Source organism: Sturnira hondurensis, unplaced genomic scaffold (genome assembly GCF_014824575.4).
Source record: "Sturnira hondurensis isolate 20B ecotype Veracruz unplaced genomic scaffold, ASM1482457v3 Scaffold0020787, whole genome shotgun sequence".
In the NCBI taxonomy this organism is placed as follows: domain Eukaryota; kingdom Metazoa; phylum Chordata; class Mammalia; order Chiroptera; family Phyllostomidae; genus Sturnira; species Sturnira hondurensis.
Window position 1 is genome coordinate 3,953,975 of NW_028093418.1, and position 26,085 is coordinate 3,980,059.

Here is a 26,085-nt window from a genome sequence, read left to right on the forward strand (position 1 = left end):
TGGCCCTGTAACCCTGAACTTGGTGCGTGGCCTAGAGAATAGAAGGAGAACCCGGAGACGGAAGGCATACCGGCAGCTGGGAGGAGGGAAAGGAGCCCAGCACCCTTGATTTTTACAAGCCAGCAATTGGCATGCATGCCGCCCACGCGGACCGCAGGGACAACCCCACTCACAACTGAAGACAGGAGCCCCCTCCGACCCGTTAAGGTTTCTTCTCTTGGTTGTTTCCGGCCTCATGCATTCATTCATTAAGTCACTCAACCGTTCTTCAAAAGCACCTTCGTTCGCGGAAGGCCCATCCTGCGCCCGTCAACTCCTGCCCCCAAGTTACTCACTGGCCCAGGGAGTTTGGGCAGGTTTTGCAACTCGCAGCAAGTCTGATTCACCTGTGACGCGGAGGGGTCGCTGTGAGCTTTAGAAACACTGCAGGTGAAGTCCGGCGAGCGGGCGGCAGGCTCGAAGCTGTGGCGCGGGCTTTCGGGGCCAGTGCGCCCCGCCAAGTCAGGTGGCCGAACACAGAGCAGGGAGGAGGAAGCCAGGGCTTGGGGGATCCACAAATATTCCGGTGCAAAGTGGGGAGTGCAGTCCTGGACGGCGAAGGGGAGGCAGACTGGCTTCCGTCGAGGGCGACCACCACGGCTTTAGAGCAAACGGGAAAAACAAACAACCACCACTTCCAACAAACGGGTCGCTCTCCACCTTCAGTGAGGACTAGACCCGGGAAGGTGAAGACGAGTCCCGGCCTCCTGGGCTCGGAAGGGGCGGGTGCTGCCGCAGGAAGGGTAGGAGGGGCGAGGAAAAGGGACAGGTCCCGCCAGCTCCGGCTCCTGCAGGCGCAGGGCGGAACCCCGGCTGCCCGCCCGCCCGCGCGCAGGTGAGGGAGCCGGAGCGGAGCGCAGCGCTGCCGGTGCCAGGCTCCCGCGGCCGCCGCCCCGGACCACGGGACACAGTCGCTTTCTCCGCCGAGGCCGAGGCGCCCGGAGCCATGGCCGGCCTGAACTGCGGGGTCACACTCCCACTGCTGGGGGTCCTTCTGCTGGGAGCCGCGCGCCTGACGGGCGGAGCCGGTGAGTGCGGAGCTGCGAGGGCGCACGGCGCGGAGGGGCGAAGGTGGCCGGCGAGCGGACGCCAGGCGAGGAGCGGACGGATGCGGGCCAGGGGCGGAGGGCACGGGGTTGGGGCAAAGGGAAAAGCAGTCCGGGTGCGCGGACGGCGCGGGATCGCCCGCACCGCCTGATTCCCGGGCGCGCTGCGTTGGGCGCGGAGGCTGTGCCCTCCTGGATTTCGAGCGACCTCGCCCTGGGCGGAGGCCGCGGCACGTGGGAGTGTCCTCGAGCCGGGAGCCCAGAAGTTTGGGGCATAAACCGGGCGCGATCGGGAGAGAAGAAGAGCGCCTGGAAGCCGAGCCCGGTACCTGCCGCGGTGACGCGGGGCGCGCGCAGGGCCTTTACCTGGATTATTGGTGGCGCCCGGGGAGACGGGGCGTGGGGAGGGACTTTCCTTTTGGCCCCCAACTCCTCGCCTCTGCCAGGGAGAGGTGCAAGGAAATAGGTTTTGGTGCTGGGATAACCCAGGGGATCATCTCCCCCCCCCCCCATGCCCCATTCTCGCTCCCCTGAAGTTCAGGAACATTAGCAGAAAGTGACAGCGTCAGGCGGAAGGCCGCCGAGGCTCCCGGTTCCCCCGGCCCCCGGTTAGTGTAGTGGACCTTGGCCGCTGAAGGGGTCGGCGGAGCCCGACGTCCCGACAGCTCTGAATTTCGGGCTGTTCTGGTTGGGGGTGGGACCGCCACACCCCAGCCGTTCTTGCGCCAGGGCTATGGAGACGGTAAATCATCTGGTTTCTTGTGAGAGCGCGATACGAGGCCTTTCCTGAGACTGGCACAGGTTTCGAGGTTTGTAAAGCGTTCCGGGGAGCGACTCGGGTCTTCAGCTGCCCTTTTGCTGCTCCTGAGAGGGGCGTTTGTACGGGGCAGGTAGGTCAATCAGGGTAAATCGTAAGCTCAGGGATGTAACTGAGCCGGTGAGGGGAACTTGGGCGCTTTGGTAACTGCCATCATCATAAATCCAAGATAGGAAACCTCGGTTCCTTTCGGTCTGGTGGACAGAACATTTAGAGACGTCATTTAAAACACGGTGGTCATAGCTACTGTAATTGAAGACTGAGTTTTTAAGATTTCCATTGAAGGGAAAAAGAATTTAAGAATAAAGAGTAATTTATGCTCCAGCTGGGGTGGCTCCGTTGATGGGAGCGTTGTTTCCCATGCGCCAGGGTTTCCGGTTCCATTCAAGGTCAAGCACATAGGAGAACCAACCAGTGAGTGACTAAGTAGGCGGAACAGCAAATCTGGGTTTCTCTCTCCCTCTCTTGTCTCCCTTTCTCTCTCCTAAATCAATAAATAAAAAAAGTAAAATAAGGATAAAGAGTAATTTAAATGTACGAATGTCTCCTTAATGTACCGTATTTTACCGTGTATAATGCGCACCCGTGCGCAATGCCCACCCATGTGTAACGTGCATCCTTATTTTTCCCTCGAAAATTTAGGCAAGAAGTGCACTTAATACATAGCAAAATACAAAGTATAAAATAAAATACAAAATGCTTAATACATAGCAAAAACATAGCAAAATACAAAGTACTGATTACAAAGCGAAAGAAAGAAATAATAAAGAGTAATTTAGCCAATGAGAACGTGAGTGATTTTGTGTGTGAGAAAATGTGTGCCCACTCCCAAATACGCCACACTTGGGAGCTGTGTTGAAGCTCCGGGGATTATTTGCGGTGCCTCTGGAGGTCCGTGATAACAGTCGAACACTTCCACGTAAGGAACATGGTGTTAACCGAGGCGTGACTAATGGCGGAACAATTGCAGCCAGTTCTGAACTGGCTTCTGTTACCGTCGCTTTCTCCGTGTGGGTTGGAGAGACTGCCCTTTGGTCTCCGTGGCTCCGGTGGAGCCCCTCCTTCCAGGAAGTTCTTCGCTGGGAACCAGGTCTCACGGTTCAGTGAGTAAACAAGAGGAAGTGGGGCACTTTCATTTCACTTTCTTAAATCCTTTCCTCGGTGTTTGGAGCTGGCCCTGTGAGGCCAAGTGACAGACCTAACTGAGGGCCATGCCTTTGTGGTTGGAGGAGTGGCCTAGTACATCTGCTTTGCCCGAAGTCTTGGGGGCCTTGGAGAGGTTGCTGGAGCCGGTCCTGAAAGGAAGAGACAAGCCAGAGAGAGTCCTAGCACTCTTACCCTAGACTTGGCGGACTGAAAATGAACTTGGCCTCACTGCGGAGCTGAAGGGTAAAGGAAAGTTTGCTTCTTGGTGTGGTGTGTTTGTGTGAGTTTGGTGTTGGACCAGCCTCCACCCGCTCCTGCTTCCAGGAGAGGACTGGTTCAGTTGGAATTCAGTTGTTAAAACCTCAACTTAGTGTCCTTGTGAGCACCACCCAGATACCAGAGTCTGGCTCAGTGACCCCATTCTTGCCACCATTGTTTCTGGCCAGAGACGTGAGCAAGCAGACATCCGATGGCATGTGCCCTCACCCTGGGCGTGTGTTCATCATTCTTCACGTTCAGATGAGGACCTGCCAGCTGGCATCTGCCAGGCAGGCCTGCGGAGCACCCCTCCCCTGCAGGGCCATCCTGTCTGAGGTGACTGTTCCCTGCCCCACCCCTAGATCTTCCAGGGACTGTCCCAGGCGTCACGGTGAATCTGGGCACGCTCATTTCGGCAGGCAGGCTCTTCACGCACCCCCCCCACCCCCCCACCCCCCGCTGCCCCCAACTGTGATGGCTTTAGGGGAGGGAAGCCTGCTGTATTTCCTTTCAAATATTTACTTTCAGTTAAGTGGTCAGAGTGCCCTGAGCACTGTGTGTGCATCAAGGAGGCTGGAGACAGGCGTGGGTTCTGCAGCTTCTCATGTTTACATTGATGAGTAATCTGTTCCTCCTGACCTTTTACATCATGAGTGTGAGTTAAGGTGCAACGCACTGTAAGCTGCTGTAACACACAAGCCCAGATGTGTGTGGCTGCTCAGACGCAACAGCTGTTTGTTCACTTATTGCTCACCCAAGGTGGCAGACCGGGGAAGCTCCTCCCAGCAGGGGGCTGAGCTTCTTTCACCTTCCGGCACTGCATCTCCGACAGGGGGCCTCTCTGTTCACCAGCCTCCCATTCATTCTCATTCATTCATCTCTGCCTTGCCCAGAGCCTGGGGTCCTCCCTGAGCAGAGCTCGCCTGCATATCTCTGCAGGGCCCTTTGCGTGTGCCCAGGAGGGAGTGGAGGGGTGGGGGTGTGTTTGCAGGAACAAGGGAACAGGTTTCAAGGGAACAACCGGACAGTGGTGGCGAATGGCCTGTGGAACAGTGAAACAAGCCCGTGTAGAGTGTGCGTTTGTGCCACGTGAGGCTCGTCGGGTTGACGTGCTGTCTTCCCGGCGGTATCTCCAGTGAGCTTAGGGGAAAAGGCTGGAAGGAGTTGGTTATACTGAATGTGTCTGGCCTCCCAGTGTGGCCCCCGAGGGGCCTCCTGTGTGAAGACAGTTGTCGGGAGCACTCACAGCCGTGACAGGGACTCTGTATTGTCACGTGCTCTCCCATGACAGTGATGCTGCTCTCCCGGCCTCTGACTCAGCTGGTTTGGTTTCTCTGAACAGTAATGCGGAGTCGGTGATGGAGTACAGTTCAAAACCAGAATTTGCTTCACAGGCTTGCATTTCAGTAACTTTTATGAAATTGAAAGTGTTTTCTTCCATTACAATAATTACTTTAAAAATGATGCACACTTACCAGTTCTCTCCTGAGTGCGGCCCAAGCCGAGGGTGCCTCGGAAAGCCAGGGTGGTCTGACTTGGACAGGGAGGGGCTGTCCCCGCTGCCGGGTGGACTTGCAGTTCGGTCACACGACTGTGCGGCCAGAAAATGCCTCCCCTCAGAGCGAACATCCCTAAACAACGCGTGTGGAAATGTCTTTAAAAAAGGAACAAACCAAGACTGTACCATGCGCACAGGGAGCGTAGCTTTCTTGAAGTTTCAGTGAAGTGTGAACTCTGCTATGCTGGAGGACAAAAGATCTGAGCATTCTGGGTGACAGGTGCCGTTTCTGCAGAAAGGTAGGAGGTGCCAGTCTGCCGCCTTTGTCAGGGACAGTAAAAAGACAGTCTCCGGAGGTTTGCCAACTCTCCACACCCAACAGTTATGAAGCTTAGAAGCCGGGCTGTCGCTTTGCTTTGGGGTCCGCTCGCTGGGCCTCGGGCGACGTCACGCACCCTGGGAGCCGCGGAGAGACTTCCACAGCACTTGACACCACGTGGTCCAGCAGCGAGCTGGGCTGCGATGCTGCAGGTCCAGACACCTACCGAGTTCCTCCAGACAGAAACCTTGTCTTCATGACTGACCCCGAGGTGGGAAGGTCATGCTCTTTCAAATGAGGATGTTTGTCTAAAGCCACGTGTGATCCGAGAACAACTCACACACCTTTGGTGAGGCATTCCAGGACGTCGCAGAGAGTGCAGCAGTGGTGAGATGAAGTGCCCGAGTTTGAAGGACTTAGGGCATCTCCTGGACCCAGACAGACCCTCCACCCTTGTGGGTTGGCACTCCAGCCACGGAGAGGAGGCCATGAGCCAGCAGCCTGGAGGAAGGGGTGATTACCACTGCTGCTCCTGCTGGAGGCTCTGGACAGCCCCGGATGGACAGACAGACGGACAATGTCTCAGGAGGACGACCACTGGCAAGTCTCAATGCAACTGGGCCTTGGAGCGTCTCCAAGGCTTACACCCAGGGCCTCTCAGTCACACTCAGCCTTTGGATTTTTTTTTTTTTTTGCCTTTGGATTTTTGCTTGCCACTGCATTTTTTACTTCCCCAGGCCACGCATCTCGGGAGGCTCAGACCCCTGACTGCAGAGACCCCCGGCGGAGGGAGAAGAGCAGAGATCTCCTTGGGATGCCAGTTCCCTTCTAGCTTTTTGGAAACAACTGTGTTCTGACAAGCTTTAGAAGTGGACGAAGCTTGGTTCAAATCCTGACTTCACCACTTACTGACTAGTCACGTGGGCAAATGACTTCACCTGCCCTAGACTCAATGTCCTTAGTTCCCGAACTGGGATGCCAGCACCTGGGGGGGTGGCTGGAGGTCTGAAAAGAGTAAGATGTGCAGATCACTCCGCCCGGTGTCTGGCCTTGGAGAGATTCCTTGGTCAGGGGGACTTGTGACTCCTCTGAGTGTTTGAGTTATTTCCACAGCAGACAACCTGGACCTGTCCATCAGGGCAGAGCCTGTGAGGCCGGGCTGTGCTGGGGAGTGTTGTTTTCAGGTCTCTGCCACTCTCCACGGAGCCCCAGTGACTGTCCCACTGCAGGTGATGTCGGGCACTTCTGAGGACCTCTGGGGGGAAGTTTCTAGAACTGAAGCTGCTAGAGTAAAAGCAGCAAGAAATGTTCTCAGCCTATAACAAGCTTTTAAAAATTGTTTGCAAATCTACATTGATTGCGTACCTGAAACTCACCTAATTTTGTATGTCAGCTGTAATTAGAAAATTAAAAAAATCATAAATTGTTTTGAATGAGCTTCTATACACACACACTTTCTGCTACGGAGGACCTGACCGGACCAGTTTTGTAGGACGAATGTGTGAGAAATGCATGAAAATGCCGCAGGAGGCTTCTGAGGATTACAGCCCGGCTGGGGAGCAGGTGTCAGCGGGACTGGCATGGGCCAGCTGTGCAGCTGGAGCTGGGTCTTCTGCAGAGCCTGGCAGGGCCCCCGCCTTTAATCCTTGGTGAGAAGTGGAGAAAGTTTGCCAAACTGGCCTGGAAGTTGCTGACAGTCTTATCAGGCACTTGGGCCTTGGGGCTCACTCTGTCAGGCCAAAGTCCTCAACACGTCAGAAGACACAGGGCATTTTTCAAGTGCAGACAGTGCTGGCGTCATCTTGCAGAAGCCCGCCACAAGCCAATGGACCCTGGAAATGACATCTTCTAGCCTCCTTGGTCACCACCTTTGGGAACACAACCCAAGTTCCAGGCAGCGTGCCCTGGGGCTCAGGATTGGGGCGGGTAGAGACATGTCCCACTGGCACTTTTAAACTCCAGATGAGCATCTTCTGCTCCTTGCCCTGGAAGCCAGAGAGTGGCAACGACCCAGTGTTGTTAGAAGCCTGGGTGGATGAAGTATGGTGCCGCCATACCCTGGGATGCTATTCAGCCGTTTAAAAGAATGGGGTACAGCTTCCTTGTGTACTGATGTGGTTGGTCTCATGGACGTGGCACCTTCCGTAAGAACCATTCTCTGGTGGAACATATTCCACAGCAGCCCTCCTTGTCGACATGACACCTCCTGGGGGCTGCCCTGGTCCCCCCGAGTGAGGAAAGCACGTGTCTGCCTGCCCCAAAGGTCTCTGGGGTGGGCAGCCTTCCTTTGCTGACCTGGTTTCCCCCGGGCTGCCTGGATGGCCAGAGGGATCACTTTATTGACCAGCCCTAGGTCACTGAGAGAGCTTCATTCAGAGACTTACGTATTCTCTGCCCTGGTCAGTGTGTGGCTTTGTTGGTTGGAGCGTCGTCTTGTAACTGAAAGGTTGGGGGTTCAATTCTGTGCAGTGCACATGCCTAGGTTGTGGGTTCCATCCCAGGTCCAGGTGCAGGTGTGTGTAAATCCCGGTCCAGACACATACATCCCAGGTCCGCGTGCTGGTCCCCATTCCGGGTGCTCATCTCCAGTCAAATGATCCCTGGTCTGGGCATGTAGGGGAAGGCAACCAATTGATGCTTCTCTCTCACATTGATTTGATGTTTCTTGCTCTCCTTTTCTCTCTTAAGCAATGAAAAAAAATGTCCTCAGGTGAGGATTTTACTCCGACCACTTGGTTAAGAGTGTACTGTAGTAACCATTACGCCATAGGACCCCACACAGGTGAGGATTTAAAAAAAGAGTTACTCTCCATACCCTGTGGGTTGACACCCCTTTAAGATGGCTGGAAACAATGATACTGATGAAAGGTCCTAATCCCTAGTCCCTAAAACAGGAGGTTTATGCAGAAGGATACATTCCCAGTTGGCTGCCTTGGCCCCGGGATGGTGACTCACTCACACCTCCCAATCATGTCCCCCTAAGTGTCAAGAAGTTGGGCCTTGGCAGTGAAGAAGCAAGTAGACCCAGACCCCACCTCTCCCAAAAGACCAGTTTCACCAGTCTCTCAGCTGCCACGGGTGAAGGTGGAGGTCCCACTGCCCTGGCTGCAGTGGGCGGAGGCTGCAGTCTGCTCGTCCAGTTGGCCCACGGATGGAGCATGGGCTGGGTCAGTCAATGGTCCTCCCCCAGGTGAGGCAAAGGCAGCGTGCAGGTGGCTGCCAGCGTGTCAGGAGTAGAGGTAGTGAAGGAGGCAGTGAAGACATCAGTGACGGTGGCCATATGCCACCCCTGGCTGCCCAGGACCTATCATTCATGAGGCCAAAACAAGTGTCTGTGACATCTGCCCCTCCCTAGCCTGTGGCCTTGAGGGTGGATGTCTTGGCATAGCACCAGGTGCCAGGGCTTGGGAGTCAGGCAGTCCTGGGTGGGTGTCCTCCGAGCTGTGACTGTGAACAGTTTTCCTGAAGAAAGTAAACGTATAGAAAGCACCCAGCACTCGGCAGATGCTGAACCAATGGGGCGGGCCAGTTACTGCCATGGTTCCTGGACGTCACCTCCGTGCACCCGTGAGCCTCGGGCAGCCCCCCTGCTGCGCGACGCTTCTGTACTCTGGGTTTGAGGCCAGGCTTCCCCTGAATCCTGCCTGTTTCCTGCGTGTCACCTGAGCTGCCCACTGGTCTAGGTGAGGTGACTAGCCGCAAGCTCTTTTGGCCACAGCCCGGACCCACTCCTCCACCTTCTCCCGGACCCACTCCTCCACCCCCCACCCCACCACCTTCCAGTGTCTGGACACTAGAGCCGTGTAGTAAATACAGTGTCCTTGGCCCTCCTCATTGGCGTGTCCTGCCACAAGGCTACCCACCTGGCATGACCCCATCCACAGGGGTGACTCAGCTCTGAAGGGGATGCAGGGGTGCCACACAGTACCTCACACTTCCCCAACCCCTCTCCTTGGGTGGCTGCACAGGCCCTGCCTGGGGCCCCATTGGTTTCAAGTTCTCGGTTACGTTTCTATTGCTGTGAACCAAATTGTCAACAGACTGAGTGGCTTAAAACGACACCCATTAACTAGGTCACAGTTCGGTAGGTCAAAAGTCAGGGGTGGGTTCTCTGCTCAGTCCTGCAAGGCTCCAGTCAGGGTGCTGGCCAGGCCGCATTCTTGTCTAGAGCTTGGAGTCCTTTTCTAAGCTCATGTGACTGCAGTGGAAGGCACTTCCCTGTGGCCACAAGTCCAAGGTCCCCTTCCCTGCAGCTGAGAGCCACGGCTGCTGCCAGCAGTTAGAGAAGGCTCGCATTCCCAGCCCTGCGGCCCTTTCCACTTTCAAAGTCGGCTTCCAAGAACCCTCCTCACCTTGAATCTCTTCTGCACTTTCTGAATCTCTTTCTCTAGGAAAAGCCCCGTCTCTTAAGGGCTCAGCTGGCCCAGCTCTTCAGGATAAAGCCAGCTGGGCCACACAGGTGACTCCATCTCCTTCGCCGTCCCTCCCACACTCAAGGCGATGGCCCTGCACAAGGGCACGGGCCGTTGGAGTTCAGAGACTGGGTCGTGGCTTTGTCCCACCTGCGGGGATGGTGGCGACAGGGGCCATCACAGCCCCGTTCTCTGTGCTTTACACATGTGGCCTCGTTTCAGTACTTGTTGAAGCTCCGCACGGTTCGTCTGTTTGGCCAGATATTACAGTCGAGACACCCTTGGGGTCGAAAGGCAAGGTGGCTTGTCCAAGTGGCCCGGGGAGTGACCGAAGTGCCCACGTTTGTGAAGCAGGGGTTCCACCACCTCAGGTTTAGTGATGCGAGCCAGGGCTCGAGTGGCCCTGGAACTGGTGTCTGTCTTAACGGAACCTTCTCTCCTGCTCTCCCTCGCCCTCCCTCATGGAGCGTTCTCAAACCTGCAGTAAACACAAATCCAAAGGGGGTGTTTTAATAATGAACATTTTCCCGCCCCCTCCTGACCTTCGACTCTCACATTATCCTGTGAGGGACTGTGAATAGGCCCCAGGAAGAAATGGGCTGGTGTAAGTTTCCGGAAAAACCCATTTTAAATTTAATTTCTATTTAGTTTAGCCAGCTTATGGCTGATGTTCAGACAAGTAAGAAAGTTTTCTTTTCTATTGCTCCTAATCGCCGAGGAATGCAGTCCTGTCCAGACGGTTCCCTGGGTGGCTGTGTGTTCCTGCCCCCAAGCCGGAATCCATCAATCAGCCTGTAGCCAAGGATAGGAAGTAAAGGTCCCTGAGCAGTAGCGGCCAGGGGGGCGTGGCCTTCGGACCACATTTCCACTTTGCAGAGACAGGCTCCTGCTTATTTCTCATTGCCTTTTGCCATCTTTTGAGTTTTCTAGTTACTGCCATCACTTTTGGTTTAAAGAAAAATTCCCACCCCTCTCACAAAGTGATGATTATGTGTAGGTATGACTTTGAGTCTGTGTGATTTACCTTAATTTCTGGCTGTTGTTCAAATCCACGATTAGCAATTAATTCTCAGGTTCGAAAGCGAAGCGCTCCTGTATTCTGCTGCGTGAAATGAGAGAGACACAAAAGGGCGGATACGGAGGGATCCTGCGTGTATGAGGTTCCGAGGAGGCAGAAAGCAGAACAGCGGTGGCCAGGAACACCTTGGATTTGAGTTTCCATGGCCAGGGACATGGGGAATGTGGAGCTGGTGTTCTGTGGGGGCAGAGCTTCTGTTTGGGGGAGTGAGAACCTTCTGGAGAGGGATGGTGGTGCTGGTTGCACAACATTGCGAATGTACTCGGTGAACTGCATGCTTAAAAATGGTTACTGTGGTCCAGGTTGTGTTTTGTATGCTTTATCACAGTAACAAAAAAAAGAAAAAAATGTCTGTAGGGCTTACACATGAGTAGTAGAAAGATGGGTGCTCTTTTTCCATTTTTAATCTATTTTTTCACCTTCCCCTCTCCGCCTCCTTACACACAAAAGCAAAGCACGCCTTGGTGGTTCGGGGCATGCTTTGTGCAGCTGACTGGATCCCTGAGCTCAGAGGAGGGCTGGACACACTCAGGGCCTGTCCTTTCACCCGGCCCCCGGGGACATCACTCCCACTCAGGGTTCAAACCACGGCTAAGCTCGTTTACTTAATCAGAAGCCAACAGGCTTCTCTCCTCCCTTTTCACAGCTGGGAAAACAACAGGTTGGTGTAGCAAGAAGCGTGAGGCTCTGCCAGAACCTCGTTCCCTAAGGGCAGAGACTTCGAATCCTTTGTCAGGAGACCCCGTGGACTCTGGGGGAGCTCAGCGCCTGCCCTTAGGGCCCAGAGGGTTGAGCGTCTCACCAGATAGTTACCAACAATCTTCCTGAGCTTTAAAATTTGTTGTATTGAGGCACATGGTAAGTACACAGATCTAAAGCGTACCACGTGATAAGTCTTACAAATACGCTTGTGTATCTCGTTGCGGCACCCCCAAAGTTTTCCTCTTACCCCTTTTGAGTTAATACCCGCCCCCACAGGTACACTTACACCAGCGTAGAGTGGGTTTGTCTCCTTGACCTTGACATAATAGAATCATACAACATGTAGTTTTTTCTTTTTCATTGTCTCCCTGCTTTTTATCAGAAGGCTCTGGTAAAAAGCTCAGGCCCTTCCCTGGCTCTCAGCCGCAGGGAAGGGGACCTCGGATTTGCGGCCATGGGGAAGTGCCTTCTGCTGCAGCCACATGAGCTTAGAAAAGGACTCCGAGCTCTAGAACAACTAATCTGTGCTAACAAGAGGAGGCCGTCAAGCTGCAGTGCCATAGGGCCTCCCTAAAGACCTCGGAAATTCTGTAACTGCAGAACGTTTAGCAGGAGGGGCAGGGGGACCACGGCCCACTGCTCTGTGCACATCCCTGGGCGCCCGTTTGGGCCGGATTTCTCACCTGCCCGAGATGCCTCCCTGTCAGTCCTGTGCCCCTCTCGGACCCTCGCGGCCCTCGTGACTTGCACTCCCAGCTCTGAAAAAATGAATCTTCAGAACATTTCCTAAAATGTCCATGTGATTTAAATGGGCCCCGTGGCATTGCAGCATATCATCGTGAATTATTTACAGGGGCCGTAAACTGACTTATATTTCCCTGTCTTCCCGGTCTGTCCTTATGCAGCTTTTGCTACCTCTCTGGGCCTCTTGGAAACCATCCTCCAACCAGCGCAGTTTGGGGTTAAAGCCCGTGTGTCGGGTTGGCCACTGTCCCAAAGGGACCTTCACACACATTAACACGTTATGCAAGTGAGTGTGTCCTGCTGCCGCAGACTGTGGCCCAGACAAGGCCCCCAGCCTGGCTGTGGCCTCTGACACGGCATGTCTGTGGTCACAGCAGGGAAGACACCGGGGAGGGTTTGGGTGGCTCTGAGCAAACCTGTCACCGCCTCAGAAAAAGTTCTTAGCCCAGGCCCTGCAGACCCAGTATATCGCCAGTCTACCCACTGTGCAGGGTCATTTGGTTAATTTAGAAAATAAAGAACTTGCACCATTGCTGATAAATTTCATTCCTGAATAGTTTGGGGAGCAAGGGTAAGGAGTGAACGGATACACCTACCAGTCCCCTGTCCCAAGAAGTCGGGTTGGCTAGGAGTTCCTTTGAACAGTGCACTTGGAACTTTATATTTTATGTTCTCACTGACCCTCTAAGAACTGTGGAAGGGGTAAACTATCTGAAAGGGAACTGTGGGTCTCTCACCCCAACTGGAGGAGCAAGAAATCCGGTAGATGGGCATTTGGGGAATTCTCCGAGGCCTAGGTCTGATTGCGCCCAAGCGTCTCCCTGGCCGTAGCCTGGAGAAGCAAGCCCCACGGACGGGGACTCCTGCAGGATGACGCTGTACCAAGACCTGACACGAGCTCTTCGTTCTCTCCTGAATCATGGCTGTTTTTCTTGTGCCACCCACAAATGCGGCCCCCTCCCTGCCTTCCCTGGCCACACCCCCTGCAAACCTGCTGGTGTCTTCTCAGGTCCCTGCACTGGGGCACCACCAAAAATAGGCACAGAAGAACCACACCCTAAACATTGTGAATGCCAGGGAACTTGACATCTCAGTTAGAACTATACACTTTCAGGTTATTTTGACGTGAAGGATCCGTGTTAATGCAGTGGGCCCTGGGAACGATTTCAAACAACTGTCTTTCCCTTTCACTATCCCGGAGGTCCCCTAGAGCGCCAGCCAGCTGCTGGGAAGTGTTTTATCCCGCCGCGACTGGCTTTGCTGGTGAGAACAAACCATTCTTCTCAGAAAATTCCCAGCCGTGGGTGCAGTTCCTTGGGCAGGGCCAGCTCTGCTGAGTAATCGTTTATCAGGTGCTGGGCTCCAGGGTCAGACTGCTCGGGCGCAAAGGCTGCCCTGCCTCTAATTCACCATTTAGGCCTGGACTCAGCCTCTGAGAGCCTCAGTGCCCTCATCCGTGAATGGGGTTAATATTAGATGTTCATATTCACATCTGTGGGGTGGTGGGGATTTATAAATACTCATCAAATGCCTGCACATGTGAGGCACAGATGGTGTCTCGATTTCAAAGGCCCCTCGCCCAAGAGACCAGAGAGGCCCAGGAGTCCCGACACAGCCCGACACAGTCCTGAGCTGAGGTTTTCTTTCACACGGGCGTGGGAAACGAATCACTTCCAGGTGGGCAGGTGGGCAGGTGGGGGGCGCCTCCTGCCGTCGGGAAGACCTTCGCTTCCATTTACCAGTCTGTGACTAGACCTGGCCAGGTCACTGCCAAGTGGATTCAGGGTGGCTGCACCGTCATCCCTCCGCTGCCTGCAGGTCTCTCGGCCCCAGGTCCACAGTGTGGGCAAGACGCTGAGTCTGGTGGTATGCCGGCCCCGCCCCCTGCCCGCCCCACAGCAGGCCCCACTCAGTGGATTGATGCTGTTGGTGGTGCCGCCAGGCCCTGGGCTCAGCCCCCAACTCCACGCGCTCCCTCTGCTTTGCCGGTTGATTTGACCGGCCTCGGCAGCTTCCATGAGTGTGGTTCGACCATGAGTGGAGAGAGCAGGGGTGCTGAGGTTCGACCAGAATATCCCAGCTGCCTCCTGAGCTCAGAGATGGGAAGTGAGGTCCCTTCTATGAGCCCCAGAGGGGAGCTGAAGTCACACGAGTCACTGTGTATAGAAGAGGGGCCAGACTGGCACAAGCCCGACAGTAAGGGTGCCTCCTTAGAGTCTGCCCCTCGGTGCCTTACCTGGCTCACTGTCTTCCCTGTCCGTCCAGCCAGCCGCTGCTCCCATGCTTCCCTGCCTCACGGCCGGGAATAGTGCCCTTCACTAGCATTACTAATAGTGGTCTGCTATCATCCGTAATATCAACAACAATGGCAATGAACATGGACTGACTCCTGGTAGGGTCCTAAGCATGCGAGGGGTATTAACTCTTAGAGTTATTGCAATAATGACATTATTATTCCCCTTTGCAGATGAATAAATTGAGGGCGGACAAGCTAAGGAATTTGCCCAGGGGGACACAGCTGGCGAGTGGTAGAGCTAGGAATCACCTGGGGCCGGGCTGTCAGATTCTAGAATCCAGGCTTCTACCACCACACAGAGCTGCTAAGATACGCTGGTCCCACTGGGTGAAGCCCGAGCTCTAGGGCCAACAGCCAAGCCCCTCTGTAACCCGGTCCCAGCCTCTGTTTCCAGCCTCCTCTACCCAAATTGCCCTTGGCTCCCGGCCAAAGCCAAGTCCCCAGATGGGCTCAGGGAAGCCATGCTCTTTATACCCCTGTGTCTTTGCATCTGCTGTTCGCTCCACCTATCCTTCTTGACACCTGTCTCATGATCCCCAGCTGACAAACTCGTATTCATTTTCCAAGACCCGTCTTAAGTCATGCCTCCTCCGTGAAGCCTTCCTTGACCACTGCCCACAGCGTTAATAGCTGACCCTTGAGCAATCGCGTCAATGGCACAAGTGTCCCCACAGGGTGGAGGTGAGGTGGGGGGAGGGCGAACCACCACCCCTTCTGCATGCATCACTTCCTCCATCTCCCAGGAAGTGCGCATCCCTTGCCCGAAGGGAACATCCACAGTTTGTTTATTTAGCTGGTGCTCAGCTGGAGAGGCAGGAACCCGCCCCACAGAGGAGCGCAGCCAGCCGCCGCTGGTGACCTTGTGGAGAGAGGGATGTGGGTCTGCAATGCAGCATCTTTCGGAGAGAGGACGGGGCTGGGCTGGCCCAAGTGGCTCCCTCTCGTGGGCTTGTTCTGGAAGCTGACTCCCACACAGGCTGTGCCGGTTGGCGTGGCCCATCCACGGTGTGCTGCCGGGGCCTGCGTCCGGCTCCCTCCGCGTCCCCGGGACTCCTTTGGGGCACCATTCCTCTTTGTAAGTCCGTCTCCTGCTGCCCCGGCGTGCCCAGTGCCTGGCTGAGGGCCGATCCGTTCACCTGCACCAGGTGGAGCGAACTAGACCCGGGCCTCCCGGGGAGCCACACCCAGATTCGAAGCAGCTGGTTCCTCCCCATCCCAGAAAAGGGAGGCCACATTTGTCTGTCTTTGAAACTGTATTTAACAAATGTGGGAGCAACTAACTTCCCTGGTGTTTATCTGGCGAAACTGCCTTCCTGGTATCTGTTTCCCTTGCAAAAAAGATAGAATGGTAGGCAGGAGAAAGAACGGGGCTTTTGTACCGTATCCTGTGATAGAGGGATTAATGAATGGTGATTAAAACGCTTGGAAATCCCCCCCTCTCCCCCCAGGAAAGTGGCTGGTGAGGCAGAAGCCAGCAAAGGTGTCCTAATAAGGAGAGATCAGGAGGCAGCCGAGGGAGGGAGGGCTGTGACTCACCCCGGTGCGGCGCCTGCACGAGGCTCTTTCAGCTGGTGAGGCCTCGGCACCACCGCAGAATGTGGGGCTCCGTGTGGCTTTCTGTGAACTCTGGCGGTCCATCTACCACCAAAATCGTACAGCAGTGAAATACCAAGTTCCTGGGGAAACCAGGAAAGAGATGGTGAAGAAGAAAACGCCCACCCATTTTCTTTAAATGGCAGCTCATTTCTTTTTTTTTTTTTAAGATTTTATTTATTTATTTTCAGAGAGGGGAAGGGAGGAAGAGAGGGAGAGAAACATCAGTGTGGTTGCCTCTCACACAGCCTCCACTGGGGACCTGGCCCATAACCCAGGGAATCGAACCATGGTCAAAACTTCTTGGTTTGCAGGCCAGCTCTCAATCCACTGAGCTATACCAGCCAGGGCTAGTTTTTAAGCCANTTTTTTTTTTTTTTAAGATTTTATTTATTTATTTTCAGAGAGGGGAAGGGAGGAAGAGAGGGAGAGAAACATCAGTGTGGTTGCCTCTCACACAGCCTCCACTGGGGACCTGGCCCATAACCCAGGCGTGTGCCCTGACTGGGAATCGAACCATGGTCAAAACTTCTTGGTTTGCAGGCCAGCTCTCAATCCACTGAGCTATACCAGCCAGGGCTAGTTTTTAAGCCACTGCGTCCTGGGTACTTCTCCAGCACTCACGTGTGCTGGCCAGCTGGGGGTGGTGTGGCTGGGGGAGGAGGCTGAGGTTTGTTCCACAGTGTTGGGATTTCCGGTTTCAAGGTGTGGTTCATGGTGGTGAGAAGAGAAAATGGAAGATGTGCAAGCAAATGTTCTCAAACCCAAGCATTGCAGTCAAACGAGTTCGTTATTTCCCCCCCAGCAGGGGTTTCTCCGCCACCTTTGTTGCAGTGAAATGGATGCCTCTGGAGGGTGGTACAAGTGGTGGGGTGGGTGCAGGGAGCCCAGATTTCAGGTCTGTACGTGCTTGCGTCGTTATCCTTTCTCACTCTCGGGGCACAGATGAAAGTGACAGCCCCGTGGGTGATGTGGCCTTGTCTGGGGCCCTAGGAAACAGGCTGTCGTGCCCGTCGTCTCCCCCTGCTGCAGAGGTGGTCGGATCGGCTGCTGGTGCCTGTGTCTCTAGCTTCCTGTTTCCTCTGGGACGTGAGCTGGAAGCCAGGTGGGGGTTACTCCACCAGGCTCTCTGGCCTCGGGGACTGCGGGAGATGCAAGCTATGGCCGGACGGTGCAACATGCCGGGTCGGTCATCTCAAAGTCGGAACAAAGAAACATGGTGAGGTGTTAGAAGTACACCCAGAGCCCTGACCCGTGTGGCTTGGTGGGTTGGCATTCGATTCCTGGTCAGGGCACATTCCTGGGCTGCAGGTTCAATCCGAGGCCAGAATGCATATGAGAGGCAACCGATCAATCAATGTTTCTCTCCCTCTCTTTCTCCCTCCCTTCCCCTCTCTCTAAAAATAAATAAATAAAATGAAAAAAGAAAAGTACACCCAGAGTGAGTCATTTAACCCTTTCAAGGCTTGCTCTTTGTTTGCAAAGTGAGTTTGGGTGAAAATCTGGGTCATAAGTCACAGAGACAGCATCAGGGTTCAAAACGGAAGGACTGGCGTATTCAGGAATTAGAGTTGGGACACTTGGCTGTGCATACAGGGGAAAAATGGGTCCCTACCTCCCACCATAGGCCACAGGGACTGTTCCCAACACAGACTCCCGGGTCCCCTGGTGGCCTGCGGGGACTTGGAACTTCCTCACTTTACCACCCGCCCCCCCATTTGGAAACCTCTGGGCTAGATCGTGCCCTCCTTGGGTGCTGGGGCGCCAGCTGTTTTTGTCCCTCAATCCTTTGCACCAGCTATGGCCTCCAGAGCACATTTATAAACCCAGAAAATGTTTGTCAAATGAAAACATGATTTCAAGGATTCTAAAAAAAATTTCCAAGAGAGATACTTTTTCCTCTGGCTGTCATTAGTAACAGAGTAAGTTGTCATATACCCGAAGTGACCTGGTGGCGGCGGCGTTGCCTCCCTGAAACCAGGAGGGATGGGAGTGAGGACAACCTTGTTCTCAGAATCTAATTCAAAGGTAGCCACAAATATTGCACATACCTTGAGAGAAACTAGGCCCACCCCCCAACTATTATTAAGCCATATTATACCTGTGAGCATGGGGATTCTTTTTTTCATTTATTAAGTGCCTACTTTGTGTAGAAACACAATCTTTCTAACACAAGTTTTCTCCCCTCTTCTCTGTTTATTGAGACATAACTCGGGTGTAATAAAACGCACCGATGTTTAGTGTACAGTCTGATGAATTGTGGCGTGTATGTGCAAGGCACACATACCACCATGGTCAAAACACAGAAGGGTTCGCTAATCCTGGGGTTCTCTCCTCTGCCCCTCTTATGCCATCCCCTCCCTCCGCCTCCAGCTGCACGCTGAAGCTCATCAGCTTAGTGTCTAGCACTTTCTGAGAGTAATAATCATACTTGTAGAACAGGAGTTTTTAAATGATGCCTTGGGCAAAGGATGTGAAAGCAGATGGGGGAGAAAGGAGAGGCAGGAAGAAGCTGGTAAGCTGGCCAGCTGGGCTGCAGACCCCAGACCGGGAGAGGCTTCACTGGGCACTGAGTCAGCCCCCCGGGGAGCCAGGGCTGGAGGCGGCCAGAGCGAATGCGGAGCCTTCTCAGACGTGTGCTCCCTCCAGGGGTTTTGTACAAGTAACACGGTGAGACGCGTTTAGGATGACAGAACAAGAGCACAAGGGTTGTCACACAACACGGGTATGAACCTGACCACTGGGCTTCTGAACATAGATCTAGGCTTATTTTTTTTAAATATTTTTATTTTATTTATCTTTAGAGGGGAAAGGGAAGGAGAGAGGAAGGAAACATCAATATATGGTTGCTTCTCGTGCATCCCCTGCAGGGAACTGGCCCCTGTCGGAAACTGGCCTGCAACCCAAGTATGTGCCCTGACGGGGAATCGAACTGCGATCGTCTGGTTCGCAGGCCTGCGCTCAATCCACTGAGCTACACCAGCCAGGGCTCTTATTTTTTTTTTAATTAAAAAAAATTTTTTGAGACCTAAACTTCTGGCCAAAATGGAGGCATAGGTGGAAACATGGGAGGGAGGGCGAGAGAGAGAGAGAAAGAGAGAGAGAGAAACATCAATGTGTGGTTGCTTCTCACACATCCCCTACTGGGGGCCTGGCCTGCAACCCAGGCATGTGCCCTGACTGGGAATCAAACCAGTGACCCTTTGGTCCTCAGGCTGGTGCTCAATCCACTGAGCCACACCAGCCAGGGTGAGATTCCAGTTTTTTATGGGGCTTTTGGGAGGCTTAGAGCTCCTGCCTCCACACGGGCACCGGGCACAGTCTAGGTCCTGTGGGTACCACTGAATAGAGCAAGGTCCTGCTGCATTCCTGTAGGAAGCTCACCTTCTGATCGTGGGAGGTGAGCCCGAATGGACACATCGCATGGCACTCTGAGCCAGGGACTGGAGTAGGAACGGACGTATAGGAAGTACCGGATGACTGGGTGGGGGTGGGAGGAGCACTGTAAGCAGCTGGTCAGGGAAGGCCTCTCGGAGGAGATGACCTTTGAGCTGAAACTGGAATGACCAAACTGGCCCACCTTTTGCTAGAGAAGGCATTTGAGGAATTGGGACCAGCAAGTGCAAAGCCCCTGAAGTAAGAAAGGGGGTGGTATGTTCAAGAAAGAAGGCGGAGCCAGCCGAGTACGGAGACCCAGGCAGAGAGGGGTGTGCCCTGAGGCTGGAGCGGTAAGTCTGGTGCCAAAACTGCAAACCTAAGCCACCCGAGACACAAAGTCACAAGGGCCACTGTGCTGGTGCCCTGGTGTCCAAGACGCGGGGCCGTAGCTGGCAATGCTTACACTTGCAAAGTCACTTCTTACTTTCTTGGCTACTGATCACAGACTCTGAGCTGGCGGGGAAGGGGTGTTACTCTGGCCCAACCCCTCATTAGACAAGAGAGGCCCGAAGAGGGTCAAGTTCTGACCTGATACACTGGGAGAAATAGTTGTAGTTCATTATCACAGTCCAGGGTTCAGTTTCCTCACTTGCTTTCCATGCTCGCTGGAGCCGAGTGAGTGAGGGGGAGAGGAGTGCAAGAAGAGATTGATGGAACTCCAAATATTTGACGACGCGCAGCTGCTAGGCTCTGCGAACACACCCCTGCACTGTGTGTGTGTGTGGGGGGAGGGGCATGGAATGTACTCAGCTTTGGGGCTTGCTAGAAGTTCTGGTGAAGTTACAGTGCCTGGCTGGTCAACACCTGGAAGGGACCCAAGTGCCACTCAGCAGGTGCATGGCTAAATAAACCGTGGTCTAGCCAGACGGCGGGATACCGCTCGGCAATAAAAAACGAACAAAGTGCTGACCCCTGCAATAACATGGACGAATCTCACCACCACGCTGAGCAAAGAAACCAGGCACCAAAGGGAAAGTTTTGTTAGGTTCTGTTTATGTGAATGTCCAAATCTGGCAAAGCTCACTGGAAGTTTTTTGGGGTCTGGAGAGAAGGTTGACTGCAGGGGGTGCCACAGGAACTTTGGGGGGTGATCTCATGTATCTGTATTTGTCAGATATGAGTGGGTCTCTCTTAATGTATATAAATTGTAGCCCCATAAAGTTGATTAAAAACATGAAGTTTTAAAAGGCAGGGCAAGCACAGCTGGAAAACCAAGGAAAGCTATAGGGTGGGCTGCTGTTCACTGGCTGGACGTTTCCTGAGTGCCCTCCGTGGGCAGGCGCTGTCACCGCAGTGGACAGTCTCTTTGCTCCAGAATGAGCTGGGGCACGGGCACCCGCGGCAGTCCTGCGGGTCTCTGTGAGGCCCTGGGTTCCCCCTGAGGGACCCACCTGAGGACGATTGTCCCTTCGTGGGCCGCTCCCGGGCCATGTGCCACTGAGCCCTACTCTCAGGACTCGCCAGGGGAAGGGGGGGGCTCGCTGCCAAGGAGGAAAGTGCCTCTTCCCTGTTAGTCTGAGAAGACTCGAAGGTCGACCAAGCCAAGGGAACGGAGGGAGGAGGGAGATGGTGCTTGTTGGTGAGTCGGGGACCCTTCCTGGCCGGAGAGGGCACCTCTGCTAACAGCCAGCCCTCACCTCGCTCGCTCCGTCTGGCTTGTTTGTTCAGATCTTTTGGCTGAACCCCAGCCTGAGGTGTTAGCTTTGTTTGGCTCAGACTTTCCAAGTTTGTGGACAAAATATGTATGTATCTGACCTCTGTGAAAGTTTCCCTACCTTCGCGCAACTGCATGCCTGTGTTCGAGTGTATGTTTACATGTACGTATGCACACGTGTACTGGCATGTGGAGCACCCACGCCAGGAGACAGCTGCTCTTTGCAGAGAAACGTATCTCTCCACAGACACTTCCTGTGTGTGGACTTTGGTCTGCAGCCAGATGGAGGAGAATGTGGCACCATTCATCTCTGATCACCATTTAATTGTGATTTCATACAGACGGGGTATCTGAAAACAAACAGCTTAAGACACGTAGGATGTGGTATAGCAGTCTTGATCTTCAGAAAAGCGAATAAACTAAACCAGAAACACATGTCAGGGCCTACCCACAACGGCCTGATTCTCCCCCACTGACAGGGACACCACTGTCACTTTACACCGTCCTCTTCTCAGGCCAGGGGAAAGGGACAAAGTTGTCACAGAGAAGAGGGCATCCTCCCAGGACCAACCGAAGGGAGGACAGCAGGTCTGCAGGCCTAAATCGCCCTGCTCACCGCGCTTCTCCTCCTTCTTTCTGAAGCTTTCGAGATTGGCCTGCCCCGCGGAAGCAGCATCACCGTTTCGATAGAGCTCGGGACCCCACTCCTGCCATGGAAGCACTGTTCCATCCTTACTAGAACATTGACAACCACGTCGTTGGTCATCAAATCTGGAGAAACCAAGGGCTTTTCCTTCAGCTGCCCGGATCCCGAGAACTACTTCGTCATTGAGATCCAGAGGAATATTGGTAAGTACACCCTTGTGGGTGGTCTGGCAGCCAGCCTGCCACTCTAGGGAAGTAAGATCTATTTCGGAACTCTGCACGTTATTCAGCTCGCTGTGTTTTGTAAAGGTTCAGTTATCAAATCCCCCAAACAGCCCCTGGACGAGTTCCCAAAGAAAGTGGCTTGCCTGAGATGGCACAGCCAGCCGGATGTGAACCCAGGTTCTTGAGCTCCAGAGTCTGGTCCTGTGGCCCCTGAGCCACAGTATCTCTGAGCAGAGCTGTGGGTCTTAAGGTTTGATGGGTCTGATGAGCTAGAAACACCTGGCTGGTGACAGGCAAAAGTCCAGGGACTGGAGGACAAAAGAAATGAAGGTCGAGGAGGTGAGAGCGGAGAAATGGGTGGATGCAACACACGGCAAAAACCAGAAGCTTTGGAGGCTGAGGGAGCTGGGTTTCGGCTTCAAGCGCCAGGGCAATGCTGATCCTGTGAGTTTATGCAAATGACCTAACTCCTTTGTGACTTAGTTTTCTACTCTATAAGATAAGAGCCATTGTACCAACCAATCGGGTTTTTATGAGGGTGAAATAAAATAATGGGTTGAGAGTGTATGTATACAAGAATTCAACAAACTTTAGATAATTGGTATTATTATAACTCAGAACTTGAGCTTGGGGTAGGAGATTGACATAAGAAATAATAATCAGGCAGAAAAAACCAAGTGTGTGATCTCCCAGTGGTTTGAAGGGGGGTTTGCCACCCAGCCACCCATGGAGGTGGTATCGATGGTGAGAATACTTTTGTGATCTAGGCAAAGCCACACTCAGAAACCTTCTTTGCCTTTAGCTAAAAATAAATGAATCAGGTAATAGATCATGAAGGGAGAAAAAAGGATAAAAGAAACCTTAGGAGGAAGGAATTTGAAAAACTAAAAGAAGAAATTGTAAGTCCTTAAAAGCAGTTTCAAAACTATGTTTAATAACTAAAACCAAGGCCTGGTTTTTGATAAAGACCAATTATGCAGGCAAATCTCTGGCTAGTCTCCTGGAAAAGAAAGAGAAATTACAAATAGGCAGCATCGAAAGTGTACGATACGTGTGGATTTAATGAGGTACACCAAGGCGATTTCTAAAACTGCAAGAGGCCACAACATGATGGTATTCCATATGAAAATCTGAATGACATGGTGATTTTCAGAAAAAACTGAATGGGCCAGGCTGACTCACAAAAAGGGAGGAAACCCGAATAAGTAAATAATAATGGAGGAGATTCAGAAAATGGCCCGGATGGAGGAGAGCAGGGATTGGGTCGGTTAGAGATGCTTTCATGGAGGATCCTGTAAAACTTGAGGGAGCGAATAATTCCCATGGCATTTACACACTGCTAGCGGAGGGCTGGCAGGCTTTCTCTGTAGAAGTCCAGCAAGCAAGTGTCTGAGGCCAGATGGTTACTGTGACAACGGCACAGCTGCACTGTCACAGCACAAGGTCGGCCGTAGATAACAGGTAAACCAGCAGGCAATGGAAGTTGCAGAAATTTTACTGACAAGAGCAGGCGTTTGGCTGGGTACACAGAGCTGTAGTTTTCCAACTCCCATTCTGAGCACAGAAAGGGAAGTTTCATAGCTCATTGTACATGCTTCTCACAGCCCTGGTGTCAAAATTTGCCAAAGGGTTAAACAATAAACAACACAACGACTCCGCAGACCAGCCCCGTTATGACTATCCATGCAAAAAACCAAATCCTAAGTATAATTATACCAAGTCCAGAAAAATGCAGGAAGAGAATAAGGCAACGAGAGCAGCGAGGTAAGACTGGAAGGGTCGTTCTGGGAGAAAAGACTGCATGCGATCAGCTTAATAGGTTATTTAGCATGTTTTTAATACAATGTTCTCAGAAAAGCAGAAGTAGGAGGGTGTTTTCTTAATCCAGTCCAAGTGGATCTTCCAAACCTGATGGTCAATGTCATACCCAGCGGTCCAGTCCCACCGAGAAGTGTTTCCAGTAACGGGAAATGACGTAAGGGTTCCCACTATGCCTGCTACTGGCCACCATCTTTCACAAGCTCTGGTTAAACATTTAGGGGTCATCTGAATATATACAGAGTATGAACATAAAGTAAAACATAACATTTTACTGAAAGACAAAAGAGAAGATATAAATACATGGAGAGATGTACTGTGTTCCTGGATGAAAATCTCACTACTGTTTAAATGTCAAGCCCCCCACCCAATTAATTAATCAGTTTGTGATGATTGCAATTAACATCTCAGTGACGCTTTCACAGAGCTGGGGAGAACGAGGAGGCACTGAAGGATTCAGGGGGATGGTGTGTTGCTCCCCGCATCTGACGTGGAAGGGTAGTTTTGCTTTATTGAAAACAGCGCAGCTTAGAGCAGGAAAATGGTTCAACCCACTTTATGAAACACACACATAGGCACATGTAGTCATCTGGAGTCCAAAGTTTGGAGGGCTCCACGCCAAAATGTTGACTTGTTTTTGTGGTGGGTGGGGGAGGGGAACAGCGACAGCCATTTCCTTCTTTCCGTTCCTCCCTATTATTGGTTTTCTTTTTTACAAGCATGCATTATGTTATAATCACTTCAACCAATAAAGTGACTGCCCTCTCAGAAAAGGAAATGGGTTAATGTAATGCTTTGCACTATTCAGTGAGGGAGAAAAAAACTGCATGTGATCGATGGTCTTCATGAACAATCATCCCACAAGTCAAGCGTTCAAATGACTGCAGTCAGGCCCCCGGGTGCCACACACAGTTCACTGTGAAAACCCATGCTCCCCATTTTTCAAAATTGTAGGAAGATACCAGTTTCTAAAATAATAAATCTCGACTCCAGAATTAAATCCCATGTCCTGCCTGCCCCTCCTTTAAAAAAAAAACAAACCTGTCCTGAGTAAGTGTCAAAGTCTGAGGTCCTTCCTGCTACCCTTACTCAGATAACACTATTAAAGTTAATGAATGCTGGGGCACGTGAGCTGTGCATCACTTGTGAATGGTCACTTCTCCGTCTTCCACCTGGAAACCTTTCATTACTTAACATTTTGGCACCAGATGGAGAACAGAGACTTGGCGGCGTGCCAGGTGTTGTGACCGCGCTTCGCTGTGTCCATCCTTAACACTGAAGCGCTCAGCCACAGATTAAAGAGTGCGCACGACCCCTGACTCTCCCCGGGTCCAGGCTGGAGCCGTGGCTGATGGGCAGAGCCTCGTGACTCCGGGTTCTTGGTGTAGAATTAAATCATAATCTGTCAGGTGGCCCAGGACTGTGCATTTTGAAATGTTTCCCAGTGAGTCTAATGCGGAACCTGCGAACCACCGCCTCAGCAGGAGGGTGAGTCCACCAGACAGAACCCAGTAGGAGCCGCTCCACGTGGTCCTGGGCACCTTGGAGTGGGAGATGGGAAGTGACAAAGCCAGCTTTTATTTATTTAAAGATCTTATTGATTTATTTTTAGAGAGAAGGAAGAGAGGGAGAAAGAGAGGGAGAGAAACATCAATGTGTGGTTGCCTCTCACGTGGCCCCTACTGGGGACCTGGCCTGAAACCCAGGCATGTGCCCTGACTGGGAATCAAACCCATGACCCTCTGGTTCTCAGCCCACACTCAATCCACTGAGCCACACCAGCCAGGGCAAAGCCAGCTTTTAAAAGGAAAGACGACGTGGCTTGGGGTAAACAATGAGGTTTGTAAGAGCTTCTAAAAATAGGTACTATCCGTACTGACACACAAAGTCTAATTTTAGCCAGGTTCGTCACGGTGTTATCTAACCCTGTTTTATGGGTGAGGTGACGTGGCGCGTTGGCGAGGACTGGGGAGGAGCAAACAGAGCCTAGGCCTCTGTCCTGGGACCGCGTGCAGGAAGTGCTGTGCTCGCCCCGCTGGGCCCAAGGGCTGCCTTGTGGAGAGGACAGGTGTGGCATGGAGGGCCTCAGACGTCCAGTTCTGAAATTCTCCCATAGTTCCATTTTAAGTTGGCAGTATTTTTTTTTTTTATTGGTTTGAGGGAGAGAGAGAAACGTCCATTTGTTGTTGTACTTATTGATGCATTCTTTGGTTGATTCTATCTGCCCGAATGGAAATTGAACCAGCAACCTTGGTGTATTGGTTGACACTCTCAGCAACCGAGCTCCCCGGCCGGGGCTGGCTGTACCTTCAAACACCCTGCCAGAGCGCCAGTGGCCAGAACCCACCCCCCCTTCA

General features: G+C 52.9%; 1 protein-coding gene across 2 annotated transcripts in view; it reads left to right on the plus strand.

Annotated features, from left to right (window-relative positions):
- Window positions 1–808: 808 nt before the first annotated feature.
- Window positions 809–26,085, plus strand: part of CDCP1 (CUB domain containing protein 1) — a 39,507-nt gene continuing 14,230 nt past the window's right edge. For both annotated transcript variants that reach the window (XM_037030500.1, XM_037030501.1), the window contains exons 1-2: window positions 809–1,067; window positions 21,683–21,889. In XM_037030500.1, coding sequence (XP_036886395.1) covers window positions 986–1,067; window positions 21,683–21,889 — 289 coding nt within the window. In that variant the 5' untranslated portion in view covers window positions 809–985. The remainder of the gene's footprint in view (window positions 1,068–21,682; window positions 21,890–26,085) is intronic.